The sequence below is a fragment of the Monodelphis domestica genome, chromosome 2 (genome assembly GCF_027887165.1).
Source record: "Monodelphis domestica isolate mMonDom1 chromosome 2, mMonDom1.pri, whole genome shotgun sequence".
Taxonomy (NCBI): domain Eukaryota; kingdom Metazoa; phylum Chordata; class Mammalia; order Didelphimorphia; family Didelphidae; genus Monodelphis; species Monodelphis domestica.
Genome location: NC_077228.1, coordinates 150,932,514 through 150,954,915, shown reverse-complemented (window position 1 = coordinate 150,954,915; position 22,402 = coordinate 150,932,514). Strand labels below are relative to the sequence as shown.

The following is a 22,402-nucleotide window of genomic DNA, read 5'->3' as shown; positions in this document are numbered from 1 at the left end:
ATTCATTCCCAATTACCTATAAATATTCCCAGTTCTCCCTATCTTAAAAAACAAAACAAACAAAAACCCTTATTTGACTCTACTGTCATTGCCTCAAGGTATCATTTTATATCTTGCTTTTCACTGTGAAACTCCTAGAAATAGCTTTCCTCATTGCTTTCTCTAATAATTCACTTCTCAACCCCCTTTGCCCACTCATCTCATCTCTCATTTGAAACTTCTCTATCTGAATTGCCTGATGAACTCTAAATTGTTAAATACAATTATCTTTTTCTGATTTTATTGGCCTACTGATTACTTTCTCCTCCTAAGTATTCTCTCATCCTCTTTGGGTTTTTGTGATATTGAGCCCTCTTGGTTCTCCTTAGTCTCCTTTCCTATATCATTATTCGTATCCCAGTCTCTAAAACTGGGTATACTCTAAAGTTCTGTCTTAGATGCATTCTCACTTTATTTCCTTATCAATTTACATTAAAGGATTGTATCACTAATTGCCACTTAAATTTTTGAATGCAAATTCCTGGAGAGGTCTAAATGTCAAAATGTCCAAAACAGAACTCATTTTGTTTACTCAAAAACTTAACTCCCCCTTTGAACTTCTCTATTTTTGTTGAATTCAGCACCACCCTTTTAGTTTCTCTGGTTTACAACTTCAAAGTCTTCCTCACTCTCCAAAATCCCATATATCCAACCATGTTTGGTGAATTCTACTTTTACATCTCTAACATTTCTTCCCTTCTCTCCACTCACAAAGTGTATCCTACTTCAAGTTTTCATTATTCTTTACCTGGATTACAGCTTTTTCTTAATTGGTTCCTCTTTAGCTCACCTTTCTTCTGTATTACTGAAACAGTCTCCTTATTGGCATCCCTGCCTCAATTCTCTCAGTATCCTCCACCTCATCAACACAGTGTTTTTCTTGACTATAAATCATCTGGTCATATCAGTCCCTTGCTCAACTCTATTGACTTCTTATTATCACTATGATAAAATAAAGCCTCTATTTATCTTTAAATGCCTTTTACATTCTGACCTAATCTATCTTTTAGGTCTTATTGATCTGTATGCACCCTTTAATATAGCCAAAATGGATCCTTTTTTGTTCCTCTCACAAGATCTTCCATTTCTTATCTGTGCCTGGAATGTACTCACTCCTCACCTTGCCTCTAACAATACCTACTTCCTTTTTTAAAGCTCAGGTCCTACTTTACACTTTCCTAATTCTCCTCATTTCTACTGCTGTGCCCCCTCCATTTACCTTGCATTTATTCTGTGTTTATATTACTTATTTTTCAAATTACTCATGTTTCATCTCCCTATATGTATATACATATATATAAGAACATGTTATCTCTCCCTATGGCATATGAGTTCTTTGAGAACAGGTGTTATTTCATTTGTGTCTTTGTAGCCAATATCTTGCATATGATAGATACTGAATAAATGCTTGTTGTTCAACTGGTCAGAATTTGTGTAAATATTCCCTCAAATTCATAAATTCTAACATTTTTTCATTAGTGCTTTCTGCTCTTACTAATGGGACAAATCTGAGTTTTATAGTTTAGTGATCTTAATAAATGAAAGAAGTAGGCTATCTAAGCTTTATATTCCATTTTATTTTAAAATTTTACTTTCTCGGGGGCAGCTGGGTAGCTCAGTGGATTAAGAGCCAGTCCTAGAGACGGGAGGTCCTAGGTTCAAATCTGGCCTCAGCCACTTCCTAGCTGTGTGACCCTGGGCAAGTCACTTGACCCCCATTGCCTAGCCCTTACCACTCTTCTGCCTTGGAGCCAATACACAGTATTGACTCCAAGATGGAAGGTAAGGGTTTAAAAAAATTTTTTTACTTTCTCAAAGAATCTTTTTTTCAAAATCAGAGCTAGAAGAGATATTATATACCATGTAGTCCAAGGTGACACAGTGGCAGAGGTACAGTCCGATTTTTTTTCATACCTCTCAGTCATACTGTTTGACATGATAATCAACTATTGATCATATTATATAAAATAAAAATTTGGATCAAACTCAAACTACTTTCTAGTCTTTTGTTTCCTTTTCTCCTGCCTTTACTACAATTTTATACTGATGTGCCCATTTAAATTTCTTCTTCAGCCAACAGTGCTTTGAAGGAAAATTGGTGAGGATCCTTTTAATATGATAAAGTATCTATCAAGAACCAAAAGTCAGCATTAAATACCATGAGAAGAAATTTTTAAGTATTATAGGAATCAAAGAAAGAATCCTCTTCTTTTCTGTTGATACACTTTTTAATAATTATAGCAATCAATGAAAGAGTCCCCTGTTTTGCTGTTATTTGATATATTTCTAGAAACAGTTGAAGTAACAATATGTGACAAGAGTAATAAAGACAAAAATAGAGAAAGTGGAGGAAAAAACTTTCTTTGACAACTTAAAATCTCAGGTAACTAGTAAAAAGTTTAAGAAAATAGCTTCAATAAAATATAAGATTAAAAATAAAGCCACAAAAATTGACAGTGTTTCTATATAGCAGGAACAAAATTCAGGAGGAAATAGGTACATTCAAAAGAACTAACAGAGTTCTTATCTGTGGCAAGTTTATCAAAGCACACTCAATTCTTGAATAGATATAATTGCAAAATGTGACAAAGAAATAAAGAATAACTTTTTAAAAACTGAAGAGATATCTATTGCTCATGATTTGACCCTCCCAATATAATAGCTATAATACTTTCAGAATTATTACTGCTCTATGATACAGAGTATCTCAAAAGTCTTAGCACACTTTTAAGCATTGATAGCTTTAAAAGCTTAAAAGCTTAAAATTGTGCCGAACTTTTGTAACACTAAAATCTGGAAGTAATAATTCTTCATTCATCCTTTTTTCGTTATTTCACTTAAGTTTGTAGATCTTTTGTTCCTCCAGATGAATTTTATTATTTTGTTTAGCTCTGTGTAGTATTCCTTTGTTACTTGGATATAGGTGCAAATGTGTAATGTCAGAAAATAAAGTATTGTGTGGGAGGATGCAAGAAGGTCATTATAACTTCCAGCCTCCTTAATAGAGTAATGTAACTTCATCACTACAGATGCACAAAACATGCAGCATACCCAGTTTGGGAGGGAGTTCAGGACCTATATCCAAGTGGAAATTACTAAGTACATAATGCTAAAACAGCAATTTATAACATATTTCTATAAATATAAACACTCAATTTCATTAAATATTTTGCAGTTGATGATGCCATGATATACATACTCATTTTTAAAAGAGGATTTGTTGAATATATGAATCATAAGATGTATTTAATGCAATTAAGAGATTATTAAACTATATATCAACAGAATTTACCTCATTACTCTTTGTGTGTCATTTCATTTGTATCTCAGTTTTCTTATCAATAGGATGATTGTGTATAACATTGATATATAATGCTATATACATCTTTGTTCAAATCACATACATATTGAATATGTACCTCTGTTCTCTTATATTTTGTATTTATAGGTTATGATATGTAATATACTCTGTGATTTCTGGACAAACGAGGAAAAAAGTAGTCATTTTCCTATTACTTTCAAAGAGACTTTCAAATATCTCACCAGGGAGATTAAAACTGATTTCCAGAAGATCTGACTAGCATTGTCATGGGAAATTTAGGAATTAACTTCTTCCACCTCTGATGCTTTCTTGCATGACTGGTCTTTACCACATAAAAGAGTTTAATTTGTTTGAGATGAATACTATAAGATAACAGATAAACATGAATTGGTTAAAATGGAATTTATGTGAGTTTAGGTGAAATATGTATAGCCTGAGTTAAGGTCCAATTATGAGTGCTTCATGAGTCCGCCAGCTTTCTGATGAGCAATGCTCTATTGCTTACCTACCTGCATCTGCATCTCCACCATTAAGTAGGCAATGTGCATGGTTTTTAACTTGACTGTAAAGTCATTACCACTGATTCAGTTTGCTGTGTGAATTAATCATTTTGAAAAACAAGCAGAGATAAAGAGGACCAAGCATTTAAGTGTATCTGCTAGATAATTGACAAATCACTTTATTTCTTATTAGGAAATGATGCCTCTTCAATTGTCAACTGCCTTCATATTTTGGGTCAGACTTTGGATGCAAGGTAAAAGAAACATATTCCATCAAAATCAATAGTTATATATAAAATGTTATATATAAAAATGGGGGGATATTTATTATAGGATCTAAATTCTATGGGACTGAGCAGTTATAAATTGTATTTAGGTCCATTTTGTAGGTTCTTCCCTTGAAAGTCTACAGGTATGTTAACTATAAATAAGTTCCAATGTGGCAGAAAGCTCATTTCAGTTGTAGACTTTTATTGTACTCAGGGTTTAGATTTACCTCCATAAAAGGAAAACAAAAACCTTTCTACTAAATGCCTACCATGTACAAAGTACTGTGCTATTTACCAGGGGTAGGTAGAAGGTAGTATCTTTGCCATCAAAGAGAGTAAAGTCTAATATGGGGTATGAGCCACAAATACAAATAGGATATAAAGTATTTTTTGATAATGGCAAGGAAGAGATTCATATAATATGTTAGAAGAGTGTTTTTGTAGGTAACACAGGCAAATCATAGAAAGCTTCTTGTGGGAAAAAGTCTGAGCTGTGCCTTACAGGAAGAATAAGATTTCAACAAATAATAACATAAATGAAATGTGCTCCTAGTATGAGGGACCTCTTACTAGTCTTTGTGAAAAATACGGCAAGAGAATGAGGAGCAGTTAGGTGGTATAGTGGATAGAACATTGGATCTGGAGTCAGGAAGACCAAAGTTCAACTCTTCCTTTTAATATTTACTTGCTGTATACCACTAGGCAAGTCATTTAACCTCTCTTGGTAATAGTTTCCTCATCTGTAAAGGAATACAGATATCTTGTATCTTCCAGGGTTGTTTTGAGGCTAAAAGGAGATATTTGTAAAATGCTTTGCAAACCCTAAAGGGTTACATAAAGACTAGATTCTATTTTTATGGCTTACCAGACAGATTAGTGATTCCATATCTCATAGGCAAAGGAAAGCCTCTAAAAGTTTTCTAGTAAATGAATGAGCATAGATTTGTGCATTACAGAAATTATTTTAACAGCTCTGTGAATGATGTACTACAGAAGAGAGAGTCAAGGATAAGGAAGCCAATTAGTTAACTATTTCAGGAGTCCAGGAAGAAAAAGGAAATGTGACCTAAATTAAAATGATTTTAGTGAAATGATGGGGTAGGGGATAGAAGTGCAATACATAATTGAAGTAGAATCCACAATGATCTAGAGGGAGGGAAAGAAAAAAATTGAGGAAGATAGCTTTCAAACCTGAGTGGCTCTGAAAGGTGGCACTGTCACCAAACATAAAGATGCTTGGAGGAAAGAAGGAGTTCATGGCAGCAGACAATTAGGTCATTTTACTGTATATTGAGTTTGAGGTGCCAAAGCAATGCCCAAGTAGAGATAAGTAATAACTTGACAAAATGGAAATAGAATTCAATAGAGATTGGTCTAAATGCATGAAGTTGGGAGGCATCTGCAGATGATGATTTAAGTCATGGGAGTAGATGTTTGTCCCACAGAAGAAAGTGAGTAGAGAATATTCTTTCTAGAAGTAAGGAAGGACAAAAATATATGACCAAAATTGTAATGTGACTACCAAGAATAAAACTATCTGCTGAATCTAAATGAACAATAATTGGCACAATTTGACCCTCTATACTTAGATTTGCTTAGAATTTACTTAAAGCTTTGGAAACAAGACATAAACTCTAAAATTACTCTGCAATGCCTCTTAATAGTTCATTCTAGTGTTTAACAATTTATTTTTAGTTTATGAGAGTTTGAGAATAAATAGAAACCAGTGTAGCTCTTAGTCTAACAGAATAACAGCAATAACTCTTGAATATATATATATATATATATCTTCTTTGATATTGATATTTAGTATTTTTGAACAATAAAATGTATGAATATTTGTTTCTTCTTTCTTTAAAAACTACTATTTCTAGATGCCCTTTATAAGATGGATATGTGGCATACTCTAAGTAGTTTTTGATACTTTTAAGAGCTATTTTGCAGAATTCCTTCCAGATTTGTCTGAGGATAAATGGAATTAAAGTAACTTTTGTTTTCATTAAAATTACAAAATTACCAAAATGAGATCGATTATGGAAGTGTTTAAGAAATCCCTTAGTCTCTTATTAATAAATATTTGGGGAATTAAGTCTATTGTATATGTAACATGAAGAGGCCTGGCAAATAAAAAATATTATTACCATAGATTTTAGATTTAGAAGTCTTTCTTATAGTGACACTCTCTTTTAAAATTTATTCTATTTTAAAAATATTTTTTGGCTTGGTAGATTACTCAGTTTGAGAAATCAAATGAAAATAACAGATTTTGTTTGTATGACATTTGATCTGACGAGGAAATAAAAATCATTTTGTCTCTTTGTATTTACTACCAAGGACTGTGATGAAGACTGGCATGGAGAGTGTTAAAATAGCATTGAGAGCATTTTTGGATAATGCGGCAGAGGATTTGGAAAAAACCATGGAAAATCTTAAACAAGGACAATTCACTCACACCAGAAACCAACCAAAAGGAGTGACTCAGATTATTAATTATACCACAGTGGCTCTTTTGCCAATGCTGTCCTCACTATTTGAACACATTGGGCAGCATCAATTTGGAGAAGACCTAATATGTATGTATAGTATCTCTTGTAGAGATTTTGAAACATTTCATTACACTAAGGGGTTCAAAAGGCAGCATATTTGTTTTCTACAGTGAATCCTTTTCATAGGACATGGTACCTATACAAGCCATACTGTTTTTTAAAAAAAAAATCTACCTCTGATTTTTACAATTTTACATTCAATTTTATAAATTATATAGCTAATCAAAGACTTTGGATTGTACTCACAACAAATAATTTTGGCACTTAGGGAAAGGATTATCCTCAAATCATCTTTGTAATTTTTGATGTGAAAATAATATAATAAGAAATTGTTATCAATACTTCAGTTACATTGTCAAGATCATTAAATAACAACTTCCATGGTTGACATTAGATATACCAGTATATCTTATCTACCTTTTCTCTTCCTGATTTACATTATCTGGACCTTGATGGAGTCATTTCTCTGGGGCTCAGTTTCTAGTTAAAAAAAAAATAAGGTTAGATGATTTAAAAGGTTCCTTCTGGTTCTAAATCCTATAATTTTATCTATACTCATTTAAAACCATAGCCAAACAATTTGGAGCCATTCAGTTTCAATTGTTCATAGTAGTTTTCAGACATACAATGCATTATTTAATCACAAGAAATAAAAAATAAACTGCAATTCCTTGAAATGTTTGTTCAAATTATTGAAGCCAGTACTTCTTTACCTTTATTAATTATGCTGCCCTCTAACAAATTGTGTCAGGGATTACAATGGAAATGTAATGTTATTATCCTTTTCCTCCCCTTAAACATTTTGCTTTTCTAATCATAGACATTTGATATTATGAATTAGGGCATAGCCAAATGAATTTAAACTTCTTTGTACTTTCAGTAACAAAATGAAAGATAAAATGTTTCCTGAAGTGTAATAAATATTATTTATAATGTAATTTCACCTCCTTAAAACAGATTATAGGAAGAGAAATGTATTATAGTTTGTTGTATCTGTTTTTTCTAATTGTTTATAGTTATTTTTTCATTGTTTTAAAGTTGAGCTTTCTATTCTAATTTTTCTTGAGTTCCAACATAGTCTTGAAATTTAATATTTAAAAACTAATATTCTTTATTTTCAATTCCCTCTCCCACTTTTTTTAGTGGAAGATGTACAGGTTTCTTGTTACAGAATCCTGACAAGCTTGTATGCTCTGGGAACCAGCAAGAGTATATATGTGGAAAGGTAAGATAAAGAAGAATATTAATCAAATCCTACATGTGAATTAAATATAACATTAGTTGTAAAGAATATTTTCTCTTAAATGTAGAATTGACTAGAACTAGTCTTAAATTTTAAAATTAGACTGATAATTTTTCTGACATATTAAGTCTTTTAAGCTACTAAAATTCAAAGAACATTTGAATTACAAGCAAAAAAGTGTCAATGCAAATAAAATTAAAAGAGCATAAACTTGTACAGTTGTGAGATCTACCAAGACTCATAGAATCTTGCAATTTATTACATCACTATATGCAAAAATTCAGTTAATTTCATTAAATGTTTTGAAGTGCTTACTATTTTTAATACTAAGTTGTTTTACTTTTTACAACCAGCCACCTAGAAAAATCTGCATATACAAAAAACTATTCCCCTTATCTTCAGTTTGCATATCAACCACTTACTATTGATGATTTGAATGAAAAGAGCTTTCTCTGAGGTTACTAATGATCTCAAGACTGCCAAATCTACTAGGATTTACTCATCTTCATTCTTCTTGACCTGCTTTGTGGTTGATATTATGAACTCCTTGATGCTTCCTTCTCCCTAAGTTTTCATTACACTGCTCTGTCTTCACATTCCTCCTGACTTGTTTTATTGTTCAGTCTCAATTTTCCTTGTTGGATATCTATTATTATCTTGTTTCCTATTCTCCTAGCCCCTGTTCTTGGCTGTCTTCACCTTTTTCAACAGAGTAATTTCATCAAACTCCATGAATTCAAAGATTATTTCTTTGCAGGTGATTCCCAAATTTACATATCAAATCTTCCTCTTTTTTCTGAGCCCTACTTCTACATGACCAAGTGCTCCTTTGACTTTTCTGCCTGGATGTTCCATAGGTATCTCAAATTCAGTATGTATAAAAGAGAACTCACCATTGCCCCTAAAGTTACTCTTCCCCCCCCCCCCCAATCACCTTGTTTCTATTAAAAACACTGCTGAAGAGGCATTTAAGTGAATCAGTGGATAGAAAGTCAGGCCTGGAGTTGGGTAGACCTAGGTTCAAATCTGTCCTCTGACACTGCCTAGCTGTATGACCTTGGGTAAGTCACTTAACTCCCATTGCCTATACCTTACAGCTCTTCTGCCTTGGAATCAATACCTAGTATTGTTTCTAAGATAGAAGATAAGGTTTTAAAAAACAAAAGCACAGTTATACTTCCAACCCCTGAAATCAGCTATGTTAGAGTTATTGTCATATCTTTCCTTTTTCTCACTTCTGTATCCAATAAATTGCCAGGTCCTGTTAATTCTATCTCCACAAGATTGTGGGCATCCATTTCCCTGACTTACACAATTCCCAATTTAATTCAGGCTCTCTTTACTTCTCACAATATCGTCTATTCTCTCCCTCTCTAATATGTCAATAGAATAGATGCCAAAGTGATATTACTAGTGTACAACCTGACCAGGTCACTTATATCAGGAGGTTTTGACTGTTCATTATTATCCCTAAAAAAAGAAAACAGACTGTGTTGTTTAGCATTTATAACTTTTCACTCTCTGGCCCCAAACTAATTTTTTACACATTTTTTTTTACTGACCCTAACTCATTTTTTCATTCCAGCAAAATTATTTCTCTTACTGCCTTATAATTCCCTTCCTTTCTGCCTTCCTAAAACCTATTTTATATCCCATACCTAGAATGTTCTTGCTCACCTCTACCATTTAGAGTACTGAGCTCCATTATGAACAAAGTTCAAATACTACTTCTTAGTCCAGATTTTTTCTCAACCACCTATTCCACACCCTTTACTCTTTTATTTCTATATTCTCCCATTCTTCTATATACTCTTTCTTACTACTTCAATATATTTCCTCTAAGAAACTCACCATCAAATGGATTTTTAAATGTTTAAAACTGAGCTTATTATTTTTCCTCCTAAATCTACCCTTTCTTCCAAGTATATTCTTTTCTGAGTGATACCATAATTCATCCATTGTTATAACCTTGGCATTATTTTTGGCTCATATATTCCTTGCCTCGCATAACAGTTTTTTCAACAGATTTTATGAATCACTATTCACATATTGAATATATCTCTAGATTCCTTATCTGGTTATTTTAAAGAGTAGGCGGATTAATTTATACTTAAGATTCCCTATGACTTTAAGAGTATGATCCAATAATTAGATATCTTATACATATTCTAATTATTTTTAATTTATTTTAATATTCATTTAAAATGTTTTTGAATTCCAAATATACTCCCTCTAATATTTTCCCACCCATTAAAAAGGCAAACATTATGATAACAATTATACATATGAAGTCATGTAAAACATTTCTATATTAACAATGTTGCAAAAAAGTCAAAATAAAAAGTAAAAATCATAAAGAAATTGAAAAAGTATGCTTCAATCTTTACTCAGAGTTCTTTCCTTAAGTAAATAGAATTGTTATTGTCTAGTATCATTTTCTTGATTAGAATCACTTAGTATTTCACAATTGATCATTATAATATTACTGTTACTGTGTACAGTGTTCTCCTGGTTCTGCTCATTTCTCTCTACATTGGTTCATACAAGAATTCCCAAGTTTTCCCTGAAACCATCCTGTTCAATATTTTTCATAGACAATAGTTTTCTATCACAGTCACATGCCACTATTTGTTCAGCCATTCCCAACTTAGGCACACCCTGCTAGTTTCCAATTCTTTGCTACCACAGAAAAAGCAGCTATAAAGACTTGCGTATGAATAGATCCCTTTCTCTCTTTTTAAAAAATTCACTTAGGGATATACACCTTGTGACATTATTGCTAGGCCAAAAGATATATAGTTTTATAGCCCTTTGACCTTAGCTCCAAATTGTTCAGAATGGCTGAACTAGTTCATTATTCTACTAAAAGTGCATTAATTACTCTATCAATTTCCCCACATCTCCTATAGCATTTATCATTCTCTTATATTGATTAATCTCATAGATATGAGTTTTTAAAATGTATGTCTCTAATTATTACTGATTCAGAATATTTTTATAGGTTATTGATAGCTTTCTTCTGAAAATTTCTTTGGATTTAATTCATATTTCTTTTCCCAGTTTTTCTTCTACAACTCTTTATTTGAATATTTTAAAAAACATTTTAGATCATTCAGGAAGTTTCTTTGGGCTTTTGTCAAATTCATGTTGCTGCTGAAGCTTTGCTGATAGCTCTTTTGACAATTTTAACTTCTTTTGAGTTTGTGCCTTGACCTTTTCTGTCACCGAAGTAGTTTTTTTTTGTTTGTTTGTTTGTTTTTTGGTTGGCTCCTTTTGATGTTGTTTGTTATTTTTCCAGCCTATTTCTTGACTTTGAACTTCATGTTAAATTTGGGATTTTTTTCTGTAGTGAGGATAGGGCTCTGCCTTTAACTTAAGGTTTTTTTGAATTGCTATTTCCAGAGCTAATTCTAGGAATTTAATTTTTGGTGCTTCTAAAGTGGAGTTAGCTGGAGAAAGTTGTAGTCTTTGCTCCATTGAAGCTAAACAGTGATACCATTCCTCAGAGCTCCTTATCCCTTGGTATAGTGAGTACTCTTCTGCATCTTGGAATTGGAATGTAAAAGTAGATATAGCTAATGGAGTTGAAAAATAGCATCATACCACATGCCCAGTTCTAATTGAAGAGTCCCCAGTAATCTCTTTCTAACCAGTTGCACAATTTCTTACTCTCTGTGGCTTGAGAAGCCCTGAAGCTACTACTGCCATTGCTGGTGACACCTCCAGTACCCACATCTAATAATGCTGCCATATGGCCTCAAGGCCAGCCCTAACCCATGTCACATACTTCCCTTTCCAACTTGTTACATTGTCTTGGGCTGAAAAAAATCTCACTTTTATTGACTCTGCTGCTCCAGAATTTAATTGAGAAATTATTTTAACATTGTTTGGAAGAAAATCTTGGAAGAGCTGGGTTGTTTCTTCTACTCTGCCATCTTGGCTCTGTCCTCTGTCATCATTATGCTCCAATTCTAAATATTTTCAAATCAAATGGCTTGCCTTATGATAATATATATGCTACATGAAGAACCAACATTTATGAATACATAATAATTATTTTCTGTACACAAAGCACTGTGCCAGGGTCTAAACAGTAAACAAAATAATTTTTAAAAGACATGGTACTTGCATCTGTATATGTTATATCTAGCAAGGGAGCTAAAAATCTACATATTTTTAATAATTTAATAATTTAATAATATAAGGATTAGTGTTACAGTGTAATATGACAAATTCTGTATTTGTAAGTTCATTCACTTCATTTTATGCCACGTGGCATTCTAAAAAGGAAGTTATTATATCTAGAATACAAATAAAGTAAATAAAACCTATGGACAGAGGGGAATCACTCATTAAACTGAAAACAACATTTTTCATTAAGCCAAATGAGAAATACCAATGAAAGATTCCATCTTATTCCATCATAATAAGTAAATAAAGTGACTTTTGGGAGTTGAGGGAGTTATGAGGAATATGCATAAAAATGTTAGTTCACTTTTTATAGTAAAAGAATTCTCCTAAACTATCCAAGTGTCACACTAATTATTGTTAGTAGAGCTGTAAAGTGATTCAATTATTCTGAAAAGTAATTTGGAACTAACAAATTGAGGGAATGTCCATCAATTGAGGATGGATAAACAAATTATAATATATGATTGTGATAGAATAGTCTTCTACTATCTGATGAAAAGGATGGTTTCAGGAAAAAAACTGGGAATGCTTGCATGTTATGAGGTGAAGTGAACGGAAAAAGGATAACTTTGTGTGCAGTAACAGCAATATTGCACAATGATTAACTCTAAAAGATTCAATTAGTCTCAGCAATACTGATTGAAGATAATTCCAAAGAATTTGTGATAAAATACTCTCCACTTTCAGAGAAAGAACTGATGGAGTCTGAATATGGATTGAAGAATACTTTTTAAACTTCCTTTACTTTCTTGTTTGTTTTATATTTTGGTATGTGTTTTCTTTTGCAACAGGGCTAATATAAAAATATGTTTTGCATGACCTCACATATAAAAGAAATATTAGAAACAGGTAAAGTATAAGTAGTTTTTTTGTGCAGTTACTTTTCAAAGTCATAAAAGTGAAATTCTCTATTTTATCTTTTGTTATCACTTTTAATCCTGGTTTGTTTAAGATTTTCTAGACTTGTGAAAGATAGGTAATTTTGGTTCTTTAGTCCTTTTATTGTGTAATTTTTAATTTTCAGGTTGCATATTCATTTTGAACTTATTATATGGTGTAAATTACACCATAACTTCTTGGCTTTCCAGTTATCTTACTAGTTCTTGACAAATCAGGAGTGCTTCTCCATGTAATATATATATTTATGTACCTATATATTGCCATTAAAAAACTTTTTACTGATAATTTTAATGTTAACAGATTTATTTTTTTAGTACTGGATAGCATTACTGCTGAATTATAACAGGTTATGAAAAAGATATTAATTTTCTCTTCTAGGGTTTCCCCCATACATACATCTTCTAGGTAACAAGTCTTTCTTAATAGGATATTTCATAAAGATACAAATATCTGAACTTAAAAAGACTTCAATGGTCATTATTTCACTATAGCATTATACCTGCTACTTCTTTTTTTCATCCTGAGATTTTTATCATCTTAAATACATATTTTTTTGCCAATGGCAATGAAAAATATTTCTGTACTGCTGTGGCAACTAGGTGGCACAATGGATAAAGAGTTGGAGCTATAGTTAAGAAGTCTTGAATTCAGATACACCTTAGGTAGTTATTAGATATGTAACTCTGGACAAGTCAATTAACCTGTCTCAGATTCCTCAACTGAAAAATGGACATAATAGTACCTACTTCCCAAGGTTTTATACAGTTAAATGAGATATTTGTAAATCCTTTAACATAGTAGTTGGCATATTGTGGGCAATTAATAAATGTCAGTAAAATGCTTTGGAATATTTCATCTAAACAAAATAAGGTTAACTATATATTATATATAGGTAAGTATAGTAACTATAACTATAGGTATACACACATATATATATTATTTTTTAAACATATATCTATATATTGTACTTACAGGCAGCGATCTGCATTAGGAGAATGCTTGGCTGCATTTGCTGGTGCTTTTCCTGTGGCTTTTTTGGAAACTCATCTAAACAAACATAATACTTATTCAATCTATAACACTAAGTCTACAAGAGAAAGAACGGGTAAAAAATTTAAAGCACATTATTTTAGATATTGAACTAAATTTTAATATAAATAATTTCATTTTTCTACCTTTGAATTTTACTTCATTTTTCCTCTTTAAATTTGTTCACATAAATCACTTTCATTGTTAACTCTTTATAACCCTGATTCAAATTCTTATTCTAGCCTCCTCTGATCTATTCAAACTGCCCTTTTCTCATTCTCATACACTTCTCTCCACCTAAGTGGCTTCATATTGGTCATCTCTGTGCCTTGATTATTCTCCTTACCTCTCTGTAAGACTTAACTCAATGACCACCTTCATTGGAAACCCTTTCCTAATCTCTACAATTTCTAATTCCTTCCTTCACAAACTATATATATGTATATATATATATGTACACATACACATATATGTATGTATTTGTAATTATTATTTTATGTTTATTATTCATGTACTTATATTTATTTGTCTTCCCTACTAGACTATAAACTCTTTCAGAGTAGGCATTATTTCATTCTTTGCATACATGTTGTCTGGCACATAACAGGTATTTATTTCATACTCATGGCTTTATTGATTGATAGTATATGTTACTAGAACTAATGAATTACAGTGTTTTCATTTGTTCATTTTATTTCTTTCATTTGTAAAGGCTTTTTTCCTTTTTTGATTCTTTTCTAAATAATTCAGTCTAATTTTAAGTGCTCAAATGTGGTATTCTTTTTGTTTATGGGTTTATATAACTGTTTTTAAATGTACACATTCACCTTTTACTTGTTTATGCTGGCTACTTTTAGTGTATTTTAGTGACAAGAGAGCTGGCCTTGAAAGCAGGAAGGCCTGGTTGTAAGTTCTGGCTTTTATACTTTTGGGGCATGCTGCCCTCTTGCCAAGTCATTGAATCTCCTAAGCAAATAATGTTTATGTAATATCTATTTTATATTGAAGAATAAGAGTAAAATATCTTCTTTACTATCTACTTTAATATTTTTCTTCTTGATTTAACCTTTTATATTATTTTTAACATAAGATTAAATCCACAAGCTTATGTAATTTGTGTTACCTTTAAATTTTTATTATAGTCTCCTTAAATATTTTTGTAAACCCTTTAAAATAAGAAGTGTGTGCTAAATTTCATGATATAGAGGAGAGAGAAAGAAAAAGGCCCATAATTCATGGTATCTAGGTAGTTCAGTATGCAAATAAGGAGTAAAATAATGGAAATCTGAAGACTATATAAGCTGCCAATATTTGTTTTTTTAAACACTTAAAAATTTTTTTTTTTGTCTAGCCCTCAATTTGCCAACTAGTGTGGAAGAGGTTTGTCCAAATATACCATCTTTGGAGAAGCTAATGGATGAAATTGTGGAACTTGCAGAGTCTGGAATTCGTTATACACAAATGCCACATGTTATGGAAGTTATATTGCCCATGCTTTGTAGCTATATGTCCCGATGGTGGGAACATGGACCAGAAAACAATCCTGAGAAGGCAGATACATGCTGTACTGCTCTAAACTCAGAGCATATGAACACACTTCTAGGGAACATATTGAAAATCATATATAACAATTTGGGTATTGATGAAGGAGCTTGGATGAAGAGGTTGGCAGGTAAGACTTTGAAAGAATATTGACATTTCTTAAAAAGTATTTTGATAGAGCATCTAGGTAGCACAGTATCTAGAGCAATAAGCCTGAAGTTCAGAGAACCTAGGTTCAAATCAAAATCAGACACTTCCTAGATGTGCAATCCTTGACAAGGCTTTTAACTATGTTTGCCTATCCCTTGCTCTTCTGTTTTAGAGTTGTGACTAGGTCAGAATGTAAGGATTTTAAAAAAGCATTTTGACTTTTATCTTTTTAAATAGGAAAAAATAACATTTTTTTTCCATATTACTTATGGAGACTCAAGATTTTTCTTTGTATAGTGAGTTTTTTGTTATTGACTAGTGAAACTTGTTTGCTTCTTTTAGTTACCACTTTATTTTCAGAATTTACCATAATAATAATAATAATAATAATAATAAAGCATTGTCCATTTTCTTGGGAAACCAAGAAATTTCTCAGGCTTACTATCTTAGATATTGTCTGAGATACAAATTCTTTTTTGTATTTTGATAACTTATTTTGATAACTATATTTTGGTAACTTAATGAATATTTTTATTTCTAATTAAATAAATTGTCAAAAGCTTAAGTAGTAATTTCCAAACTAGTAGAACCATGATCCATTGATTTGATAACCTAGTTTTTTACTTTTACTGCATTATATCAGTCTATAAGTATAGTGAGTAACGATGATCAGTTTTTTAAAAAATAACCAAATCATCTCAGCCACATTCCATGCTTCTTCCTCCTTTTCCTTCTCACCAGCCTGAAATTAGTCCTTGCTTTCATGTCCATATTGGACTCTGCTCTGATCTCTCATTTTGTATAGCACTGGAAAGGTGGGCTGAGGCCACTGATTCCTCCATAGAGAGAGAAAAGGAATAGCTCCATAAATTGTTCATTGGAGGGGAGGCCTAGTCTTGAAAGAAAGAAAAGGTTTGAGAAACTACAAAAAAGTAATGGAGGAAATTCACAGACTGTGAGGTTTCCAACAAATGAAAGATTGAAGGTGTTTGATTTTGTAACACTTCCATATATATCTGAAGTGGAAGCAGCTATGTCCCTAAGACCTTATATGGTTGATGGAAGAGTGGTTCAGTCTAAAAGAGCAACGTCTAAAGAAGAATCTGGAAAACCTGTACTGATGTTGCTGTGAAGAAATCATTGGTGAAATTTAAAAAAAATGTTGAGGAATATTACCTTACATATTACTTTGAGGATATACTTAAATTGATACTACTGAAATAAAAAAACCAGATAATCTGATTTAAAAAAAGAAAAATGTAGAGATGGGGGTATGATAGAGGCATGGAGAGAGGACTTGACTCTCTCTCCATGCCTCTACCACAGGGGGGAAGTAGTTTCTTTATATTTGCTGACCATAATCTGTGGATAAAATTACATTTCAAAAACACCATTCTATCAGTGACCACCGTGCAGAAGAAAAAAAACTGTTCAGACAAGAAAAACAAGAAATTAAAATTATTATATTTGAAGAGAAGTCAACTTCAGCATGGAGATTTTCATAGTAGTGGAAGAAATTTGTACCAATCCCAGGAAACAATTTTAGAAAAGGATCTGATGGGCATGTTAGAAGTTTTGGATTTGGAGATACTTACAATAGAATTGAAGGAGGAAAATCATATGGCACTTTTGGAGGTAGTTAGTCCTGGTTATAGATAGTAATTTATTAATTTTATTTATTAGATCTATTTATTTATTTAATTAATTTTATTTCATATTTATTATTATTAAAAGTTGTTTAGTAATATTACTATGGGAAGAAAGATTATTTTTAAAAATACAAAAAAATACCACTGAGACCATTTTTTTGTTTGGTCTTTGTAAAATTATAGAAGCATCCTTCCTTAATCATGTTAAATTCAAAGTTTCTGGTGACATATGAAACCTTTTTTAAAAAAGATTTTTCTCAAAGTTTTGAAAAATTGTTCATTAAGATCATGGTGTGATAAGACATAATATTTTCCTTTAAAATGTTTGTACATGTGTAAAGTTAAGAAATTGTTTTATATTATGATTTAATAAAATAAATTTTAAAAAGCCAAATTTTTAAAATTCAATCAGCTCTAAAAACTATGATTTAATGCTATATTTTAGTTCGATGGTCCCATCATCACCATTTTCCTTGGAGAATAAAATATATTCCTCACACTCCATAAAAATTCTTATATAGCTAGATTTAGGAAGTGAGGAGATGAATTTCTCTTTTGCTTCCCTTAAAAATAAGTATCTTACACTAGCTATATTCTTTTACTTTTATTTCTTGCTTTCAAATTTCATCAAATCCTAGTGGTCCAAGGCTGAGAAAAAAAAATTCAATTAAATCCAACAAATGTTTCTTCAGTGACTATTAGGTGTAAATTCTCTTCTTAGTCATTGGAGATCCTGGGATTTCATTATTATTAGTTAACTCCACTACCAAAGTGTAATGCCTTGTGCACCGAGAAATTGAGCCATTTGCATGGAATCACATAGACAATAGGGGTCAGAGGTCAGAGGCAGGGTATAAATTTAGTTCTTTCTTACAATTGTTGACCTTCTCTTGATTCACTTCATTCACATGGATCAAGGTTCCAAGGATACAAAACACCAAAAAACAACCAAAACCAAAGCAAAACAAACAAAAATGAACTACTTGCCCTCAAGTAGTTTTCATTCAACTTGTGTGATACAACATGGAAACTGAAGTAATTTAAAGAAGAAGAGGGCATTAACTAGTGGAGTCTTAATGCCTTTGAATATGAGATAGCTCCTGAACTGAACTTTGAAATAATCGAGGGAGAAGAATTAGAGGTAGAAGGAGTTCATTCTAATGGTTGGGGGCAACCTATACAAAGGCAAAGAGACATGAAATGGAATATTGAGTTGTATTATCACAGTGAATGAGAATGTTGTTTCTCTCTAAATTCTGAGGTAGATGCTCATCTCTAAATAAACAAAAACAAAAACAAAAACCTAAAAGGATGATATCATGTTATGGGGGGGAGGGTTATGTGTATATATATATGTTTATGCATGTTTGCTTATCTATGTAGATATAGATCAAAATGCTTAATATCTGGTTTGAAACAGTGTTTTCTCAGCCTATAATAAACAAAGTGAAATCTCAACTATTGAAGTCCCATTTCCTGCCATTAATGGAAAAACTCAAGAATAAAGCAGCTGTAGTAGTATCTGATGAAGATCACCTCAAAGCTGAGGCCAGAGGTGACATGTCCGAGGCCGAGCTTCTCATTTTAGATGAATTCACCACCCTGGCCCGAGATCTATATGCCTTCTATCCTTTGTTAATTAGATTTGTGGACTTCAACAGGTAGGTTTTTTAAAAGTGATTAATTTAAAAATTCATTTCCAAAAAAGATTTAGATATGACTGTCCCTTCTGACTTGACCTATCATTGCATGTGTAAAACTGAGACTTTTGTGGTTATACTTTATTTAAATGTTGGCAGGAATAGTTGAATTTTACAATATATTTAAAGTAGTCACATTTTAAAAATCTTCACCAGTATGCTTCTTCACCTAAAGCTTAGTGATTGAAAATTGTGAAAATAAACAATTTTCTAGAGTTCTCTAATCATGTCATCTGCAAAAAGTGATAGTTATTTGACATTTTTTTGATAATACATTATTCATTCCTATTTAAAAAACACAATAAAATATAGGAATGAGTGGAACCATTTTAAAAATAAATAGATCCATCTGAAACTAAGAGCAAGTACTCTTTGTCATGAGGATAATGGAGAAGACTTTCTAATTAGATCAAGGGAGAAGCAAGGATGTCCTTTAACACCATTGTTATTCAACATTGTGCTAGAAATTCTAGCTAGCAATGATACTCCAAGAAATAAGAATTGGCAACAATAAAACATAACTGTCATCTTTTGTAGATGACATGTTTGTATACTTAGAGAACCCTAGAAAATTGACTAAGAAACTAATTGAAACAAGAAACAATTTTAGCAGACTTGCAGGATATAAAAAAAATCAGAATTCCTACATATAAAAAATAACCATAGCATGAAGAGTTAAGGAAATTTTGTTTTAAGTTACTGCAGACAATATAAAATACTTGTGAGTCTACACACATTGAAATTATATGAACACAAAATTATAACACTACACACTAATAAGGATAGGTCTAAACAATTGGTGAAATATGAATTGCTCAAGGAGAGGCCAAAACAATGTCATAAAAATGGCAATACTACCTAAGTTAATTTACTTTTCCAATATAATGCCAATTAAACTACAAAAGAATTATTTTATAGAACCTAGAAAAATAATAATATTTCTCTAGAGGAAAAAAAGGTCAAGAATATCAAGAGAATCAATGCAAAAAATTGAGGAAAGTGTCAGATATCAAATTCTATTACAAAGTGGTAATCATCAGAAGAGTCTAGTACAGGTGAAGAATAGAGTGGTGGGTCAGTGGAATAGGTTAGGTGAACAGTACATAGTAGATAATGGTCATCTAATATTTGATTAACCCAAAGATTTTACCTACTAAGACAAGAACTTACTATTTGACAAAAATTTATGGGAAAACTACAAAGTAGTCTGGTAGATACTAGGGATAGACCAACATTTCATACTATATATATAATTTCAAAATGGGTCCATGATTTAGACATAAAGTGTAATATTATAAATAAATGAGGGAAATATGGAAAAAATAGCTGTCAGTATATGGATAAGAGAAGAATTTTTGACCAAACAAGAGTTGGAGAGGATCATGGGAAACAAATTGGATAATTTTGATTACATTAAATTTAAAGGTTTTTGAACCAAAAAACCAATGCAATCAAAATAAGAAGTTAATCAAGAAACTAGGGGGAAATATGCAGCAGTTTTCTTTGTTAAAGGTCTCATTTCTCAATAATATAAGGAACCAAACCAAATATGTAAAATTAAGAGCTATTCCCCAGTCAATAAATAGTCAAAGGATATGAAAGGCGGTTTTTAGAAGAGGAAGTTAAAGCTATCAATAATCATTTTTATAAAATGCTCTAGACCACAATTAGAGAATACAAATTAAAAAAAAAAACCTCCCAGGTACTCCCTCACATTTATCAGATCTATCAGATGGGCAAACATAAAAAAAAACAGTTTATTATTATGCCAAAAGGGCTATGAAACTCTACACCGCTTGATCCAGCAATAACCACTATGAGGACTGAATACCAAAGAGATAAAAAAAAAATTAAATGGACTCATGCATACAAAATATTAACAGCATCACTTTTTCTTGTGGCAAAGAATTGGAAACTGTGCAGATGCCTATAAATTAGGGAATGGCTGAAAAAAAATTGTAGTATTTGTTTTTGTTAGAATATTTTTATGCTATGAGAAATGACAAGCTGGATGATTTCAGGAAAAATCTAAATACTTGTTTGAAGTGAGCAAAACCAGGGGGAATGTTATACATAATAATAGTAATATTATAATGATGATCAACTGTGAAAAGCTTAGCTACTCTGATCAATACAATAATCCTTGATAATTCCAAAGGACTCGTAATGAAAAACACTATCAATGCAAAGAAAGATAATTAACCAACTTTGAGTACAGATTGAAATTAAAAAAATTTTTTTTCTCATAGCAATTGCTTCTCTTTATTTGTGTGATGAGTATCAGATTTCTTGCCTTCTCCATAGTGGGAGGAGAGAGGATATGTAGAACTGAAAGGAAAATATTTGAAATATTCATAAATTTGAATGAAAAAGCTTTTTTAAAAAGACTAGGTTTGAGGAGGATAGCAGAGCCTTAAAAATAACTAGGGACAGTCAAGTGGCAAATTCCATTTTAAAACACATTTGCCTAGGCTTCATTACTTGATTTTGATATCTATTTGCCCAAATGGCAATCCCATTACTTTAAGAAATAACTACGGAATCACATATTTCATTGCCTATTATAGAGCAAAGTGGCTGAAAGAACCAAATTCTGAAGCAGAGGAATTATTCCGCATGGTGGCTGAAGTGTTCATCTTTTGGTCAAAGTCTCATGTAAGTAGGATAATGTTAGTAGAAAGTTTTTTTGTAAGTCTATAATGAAGCTTTTAGACTCTTTCCTTAAAAAACAAACAAAAAAGCCCATTCCCTTTTCTGAGAAGGGCCGTATTGCCTTAACTTTTTTTTTCCCTTCCAGCTATAATGATGAAGCAAGCTTTCTTTTGTAAAATAGAAATATCATCATAGTATATTCCATTTTATCATTTCATATTATCTATGATAAAATGAAGGGTCTCTCTGAAAGCTATTTGAAATGTTTAAATATAGTTTAAAGTGTTTAAATGGTTTTTTAGAAATAAATTATCTGTTTTCACTACCAGTATTATTTAAGTTGAGTAGAAAATTGTAGCTACCCCCTTTTTTGTTGTAGATTCATCCCTAATTTTTATGCGACATTTTTATCACAATAACTAGCACCATATATTTTAATCTTGCTGTTAAAATATTTACCTTTTTTATTTTATATATTCCATATTCTCTTTACTGCATTTTTAGTAAAGGACCACTAAAGATCTCCTTTACATTTTCCAGAGGCATATATGAAATAATATTCTAATAATTTTCAGTTGATACTCTATCTAGAACAAGATTAAAAAATTTCTAGGTATATTATCTTTGTTACCAAGTGTAACTGTACAGTTTTTAATAAATTAAAGTTATA

At 31.5% G+C, this 22,402-nt stretch overlaps 1 protein-coding gene across 2 annotated transcripts in view; it reads left to right on the top strand.

The window, feature by feature from the left end:
• RYR2 (ryanodine receptor 2) overlaps positions 1-22,402 on the top strand; it is a 760,518-nt gene that overhangs the window by 582,264 nt on the left and 155,852 nt on the right. For both annotated transcript variants that reach the window (XM_056816085.1, XM_056816086.1), the window contains 7 exons: positions 4,055-4,115; positions 6,465-6,703; positions 7,820-7,901; positions 13,985-14,115; positions 15,391-15,711; positions 18,801-19,041; positions 21,648-21,735. In XM_056816085.1, coding sequence (XP_056672063.1) covers positions 4,055-4,115; positions 6,465-6,703; positions 7,820-7,901; positions 13,985-14,115; positions 15,391-15,711; positions 18,801-19,041; positions 21,648-21,735 — 1,163 coding nt within the window. The remainder of the gene's footprint in view (positions 1-4,054; positions 4,116-6,464; positions 6,704-7,819; positions 7,902-13,984; positions 14,116-15,390; positions 15,712-18,800; positions 19,042-21,647; positions 21,736-22,402) is intronic.